Source organism: Arachis ipaensis, chromosome B3, assembly GCF_059453495.1.
Source record: "Arachis ipaensis isolate K30076 ecotype BB chromosome B3, ASM5945349v1, whole genome shotgun sequence".
Classification (NCBI taxonomy): domain Eukaryota; kingdom Viridiplantae; phylum Streptophyta; class Magnoliopsida; order Fabales; family Fabaceae; genus Arachis; species Arachis ipaensis.
The window spans coordinates 145,963,546-145,969,497 of record NC_142438.1 but is presented as its reverse complement, the minus strand read 5'-3'; the positions used below and the strand labels follow the sequence as shown (position 1 = coordinate 145,969,497).

The window sequence follows — 5,952 nt, the reverse complement described above, 5'->3', positions numbered from 1 at the left end:
CTATGTTAAAAATCGACCGATTCGCACTTCAGACTGCAGTTGACCAGTGTGGATCCACAATACACCCAAGACTGCATGCATGCAACGCACTTCCCTTACCACTGCATGACTTTGTTTCTTAACAATATAAGTGACAAAAAGTAAATATATAATAAACGATGAATGAATTTTTATGTTTTTATCCTTTTAAGCATGGATTGACATGGATATCAAACAAGTAACAATACATGGGATATATGAACATATTGATATTGATTGTGTTATTTTTTGTTTTTTCACTTGTTCATTTAAATTGAGAAAGTATTTTGTACTAGTGACTAATTTATTATCTTTTTTTGCACCATAAATTATATCTAAGAATTGATATTTGATTGTTATTAATATATTTTTAAAATATGTATTTAATTTTTTATTTTATTTTTATAATTTTATATATTTTTTAATTATAACCGGATCAACTGGGTGAATCAGTGATTCACTAGTTGAACCAATAGTCCAATAACCCAATCGTATGACCGAATCAATTACCGGTTTAATTCTAATAACTATGGTTCAACGTACTAGATACACATATAAATGTTAAGTATCATAACTTCATAAGTTAGATTCTCGATTTTAACCAATAAAAATTAGAGAAATTCTCCACATACAAGCATTTTTTTATACAAGTCTTTACAAGTGCACCTTCTTGCGCACGTTCTTCTTCTTTTCTTTCGTTTCTTGCCTTCTCTTTCTCCTTCTTCAACTATTACTGCACGTTTTCACTGCACCTTCTTCTTCTTCTTGCTGCACGTTCTTCTTCCTCTTCCTCTTCTTCTTCTTCTTCTTCTTTTCTTTCGTTTCTTGCCTTCTCTTTCTCCTTCTTCAACCGTTACTGCACGTTTTCACTGCACCTTCTTCTTCTTCTTGCTGCACATTCTTCTTCCTCTTCTTCTTCTTCTTATTCTTCTTCTTTTCTTTCGTTTCTTGCCTTCTCTTTCTCCTTCTTCATTTACGTACTTTTCTCTCTGTTTTCTTTCTTCGTTATTCTCGATTTCCATTGTTTTTTGACATTAAGCTCTGAAATCGTTTTTGAAGAAGAAGAAGAAGCAGCTGAAGATGAGGAGGAGAAAGAGAAAGAGTTCTGAATTATGCATAAGGTGTACTTCAACGAATTTTGGGTGTATTTCTTAAATCCTTTGGGTGTAATTTTTGTAATCCTTTGGGTATATTTCTTAAATCCTTTGGGTGTATTTCTATAATCGTTTGGGTGTATTTCTGTAATCGTTTGGGTGTATTTCTGAATTCCATTATCTCCAAATTTGGCAAGAAACTTATTTTCATTGAGGAAGAAGAAAAAGAGTTGTTTATAATGCATGGTGAGTAGCGCGCTTTGGAAACATGAAGTGGTTGAATAACGTGCGTTTATTTACTCTTGAATATGGGAGTGTAATGCGTGTTTTTTATTAGGCTTGTACCAACTTGTAAGACTTGTAAGACAAAAAGACTTGTATGTATAGCAGGCCTCTAAAAATTACACCTTAAAAGAATTTTAGAAATTATAGCGCTATACAATTTTATACAAGATATTTTTGAAGGGTCACATCTTTTTTTTTTTTGGTCAAGAGGGTCACATCCTTTAAAAAACTAAGTTTACTGGACCTGCTGTACCTACTTTATCCTTTTTTTTTTGTAGTAGTACCTACTTTATCCATCACCACAAAATAGTTATGAGGCCTTTTTAGGTAGGCCCAATAGATGCAGATCAGCTTCAGAGTACGGCCCACAAGTAGATTGAATTCTGGAACCTGGACCCACCGAAAGTAATAGTTTATCAAAACAATTTTAAAAAAAGTAGGGAGGAAATTAGGAAACAAAATCTGTAGAAATTTGAATCACATCTAACTAAATCAAATATATCAGGAGCATTTTAAAGGAAGAAAGCTTCTTGATCCTAGGTTCAAATCTCGTTAACAGAAATGATAAATAATATATATTAAAAAAAACGTTTTGATTAATTAGTTCAATTCACTGTAGAAATAAAGTTTTAAATCACTTTCTTAATAGCTAAATGTTATGTCAAACTTGACTTAAAAAATAAGTATCAAATTACATGCATTAGCTGATAGTTTGTTATTTAATTCATGGTGCACTATGCTCTGCGTTAATTGGTAGTAGAAAGCACGTGAATTAGTCGAAGACTTTCAGTCGCAACTTATAGTACCAAAACTTAAAATAAATACTCGAAACAAAATTATTACTTGTAAATTAATTTAGGATAATCGGCCGCCGTTTTAGTTTGATTGATTGAACAAAAATAAAAGTTGAAATCCAATTGCACCCCCCAATAGGATTCACCGATTCAGTATCCATTTGCAACTGAGTTATGATTATGAGAGTCTCTGTCTTGAAAGCCATCACCATGTGGAATTTGATGCCTGGAAAAATGGGGTTCCAATCTATGCACAATTAATAATATATATTTTCAGATATTGATGGCTAACATTTAAAAACAAAGTTTTATTCTACAACTACAATACAAGTGGGGTGAAATAATATTTAAGAATCTACTAATGACGCCGCTCTTGAATTTTCTGGCGTACTTAGCATACTACTTTGGAATTCTGATCATGGTCAAATGCGTCACAACGAAACACGCGCCCACTGTCGAGTGTCGATGGGATTTTAAACGTTTGGGGAACAAAAGACATGGCTGGATTATTAAAATTAAATTCAATATAATTTTAATTAACTTGTTTTTGTATAAATTTGTTACCAATAAACTGAAGCAGAGAAAATCAGAATAAGATTTACATTATTTCGACATTTTTTATATTAATTCATATTAAACAAATACAAAATATTAGATATCAAATTAATTATTTACATAAAATATAAAATATTAATATACATAAATATATGATAATTCATTTAATAATCATTTTTATATACATATAGTATTTTTATTTTACATTATTTATTTATTTGTTTGTACTGGTTAATTTTTTTTTTCAGATTTTTTCTCTTCAAATGGAAATGCGTAGAGCCCAAGGAGGCATGGAACCAGTTTTATTCCTTTATTATGAAAATCTATATCTAAATTCAAATATGTGCCAAACAAAATACAAATTCAAAGCAATGACATTCCCCCTATTATGACATATTATATAATTTTTTATCTAAAACTGAATAAAAATAAAAAGGGTCTAACAGAGAAAATAGACTTTCTCAATTTTTTTTAACAATTGAAAGATAAAATGTAATTTTTTATTATTAATTTTGTAAATAAGACAAAAAATAAATATAAAAGAGAAAACAATAAAAAGTTAAAGATCATATTTTACTTTCATAATTTTTTTTAACAATTAAAAAAATTTATTTCTTCTAATAGAAAGCTGGTTTGTTTGAAATTGAACAAGCATCTGTACTGTACACATGAACCGATGAACCTAAGAAAGAATATGTTTTGTAATGGGCATCCGATGCTAAACATGACCAAATCGGTAATCTTCTACACGTTTCTGGTTCAAGTTCAACAACCCTCAACACACAGGAAATCAAAAAGGAAAATGAGTGATCTAAAAATCAAAACAAAAATGATAAATTTTGACGAGGTAAATTCATGAATTAAATACTGGCTTCGTTGTAAAAGTAGAAATGCGCATCTTTAGCTCACACATTTTAAAAATTCACAAAAGAAAATAGATTCTTGTAAACAAATTTTCTAATGGCATTAATTAAATATATTACTGCCAAAGAAATTTTTGTATAGATATTTTTTAGTTAATATATATTCTTACTTATTAATTTTTTATAAGAAATAAAAATTTAATTTTTTATTACATTTGTTATATATTTATTAAAATAAGAATTTAAAATTTTTTCTAATAGTAATCTTAACATATTATATTTTAAATTTTGTATATATTCAATATATTAAAGAAAATAATTTCTTTTATTTAATATCTTATTTAGTGGCTTTAAAACGCCCTCTAACCTAATTCGAAGGAAATAAACCAATCAAGACAAAAGTTATGAACCAAAATAATTAGGGTAAATAATTAAGTATTTTGTTGGCCTTGTTAAAATTGCGTGTCTTTCAGCTCGCACAATCTCAAGGGAAAAGAATCACACACACACAATTTGAGATGAAAATCATGATTGAACTAAATTAAATTAACAAAACAACAATAAAATCTAGAACCCTAAGGACCCGAATCCGGATCCGAAATTTCCGAATTTCACCAACCCTACGCTACCCTTATTTAAGGAAGCTCCCCCACGTTTTCTAATGCACCCTTGAAAAGTTGAACAAAGTTTCAATTTTTTTTCTCTCCGACACGCTGGGTCCTCTACCTCTTGTGCGTTCTTTTCTCATCTCCCAAAGCTCAAATCGGTTGTGAATGGTAGAAACCCTAAGCAACAGCGATTACATGCGCCCCCTTCTTCCTTCAAGGGCGAGCGCAATCCTCCCCGTTTCGTCTGCATCTGCATTCGCATTCGGCTCTTGCAAGGAAGGCTGGTACTACCGCTGCATCGGCCTCGACCCCTGAATTCTCTCACGCCGATTTAACAAACCCTAATTTCCCCCCTTTTCTTTTGCGACGGGAATCCACATTCTTTGGTTCTTTTTCTTCACCCGATCGGTGATCGCTACAGATCCGGGCTAAGGGATTCGTCTCCGATCGGTGAATTCTTTTAATTGTGTGCGTGTGTTGTTTTCGTTTTTTTCTTTCGATTGATTTCAATAAAAAAAAGAAGAGGAATTTGAGAGAAAGAGAAAAGAAAAGATGTTGCTGAGCAAGCAGAAGAAGAACAACCAGAACGCGAACGTGAGGAGGCTTCTGATAAGCATCAACGTGCTTGGGAGCGCGGGTCCGATTCGGTTTGTGGTGAATGAGGGAGACCTTGTTGCGGCGGTCATCGACACCGCCCTTAAGTCCTACGCCCGCGAGGGGAGGCTCCCTGTTCTTGGCACCGACACCGCCGGATTCGCCCTCTACTGCCCCCTTGTTGGATCTGATGGTACTTCCTCCAAATTCTGAAACTTTTTTGTTTCCTGCAATCATGTTCTGTTCAGCATTGCAGTAATTGTATCCCTGCGTTGAGTTTGTGAATCTCTGTTGACGTTGTAGCTTCTAGTTTTATCAAGTTGACATTTTTTACATTTGTTTTAATGGAAATTTTGGAACCCTATTTTGGCAATGGTCATGGCTTGGTGTTGCATCTTTTGTTTGTCGTCATTAACATGTTTTAAGCATTCTTCTTTTGAAAACCTGATTCTTCCCTTTGTTTTTGCCTTAATTGGTTAAGGGCTTGGCTAACGAGTCACTTATTAAGGTTAGCCAAAAGAGAAATTTTCAAATTTTGTACCTAATGAAAGCATTGATGCTCAATTTCATTTTTTTTTTAAAAAAAGCTACATTGGCAAGCTTAGAATGAAATTGTTTTAACAAAACAATTGCTTGATCTGTGGTTTTGGAGTTTGAAATTGAGATGGTTCTGAATTATGCATTGGTATTAATGTTTGTGCAGCCCTGAGTCCTTGGGAGACAATTGGATCACACGGAGCAAGGAACTTCATGCTATGCAGGAAGCCGGAAACATCTTCGAGGCGTGTGGCAGATGCTGATGCAAGTGAGACCACAACCACCCTCTCACGCAGAGGCAGCGGCAGCTGGAAGGCCTGGTTCAACAAGTCCCTCAACCTTAAGATTTCTTCCCACTGAGTGCTTGAGAGTTTCAACGAATTCATTGTCGTTCAAGTCTTACATCATTGTTCTTCTTTCATGTTTTTTTTTTATTATTATACTGGTTGGTTTTCTCTTGTTCTCACTAGCCTGGGAACTCACTCTCTTTAGTGAATTTTAATAATAAGCTTTGATATTTAGGGTTTCGATCTTCATTGGAATCAGAATTGATGTTATTCAACTGTTAAGTGTAATATGCTGAGGAATATTCCGTTAGCGCAAA

At 33.0% G+C, this 5,952-nt stretch overlaps 1 protein-coding gene across 1 annotated transcript; it reads left to right on the top strand.

Annotated features, from left to right (window-relative positions):
• The first annotated feature begins 4,106 nt into the window (after positions 1–4,106).
• LOC107632059 (uncharacterized protein At4g22758) lies at positions 4,107–5,952 on the top strand. The gene is made up of 2 exons (XM_016335696.3): positions 4,107–5,004; positions 5,515–5,952. The coding sequence occupies exons 1-2, from the start codon at positions 4,770–4,772 to the stop codon at positions 5,706–5,708; spliced, it is 429 nt and encodes a 142-aa protein (XP_016191182.2). The 5' UTR covers positions 4,107–4,769; the 3' UTR covers positions 5,709–5,952.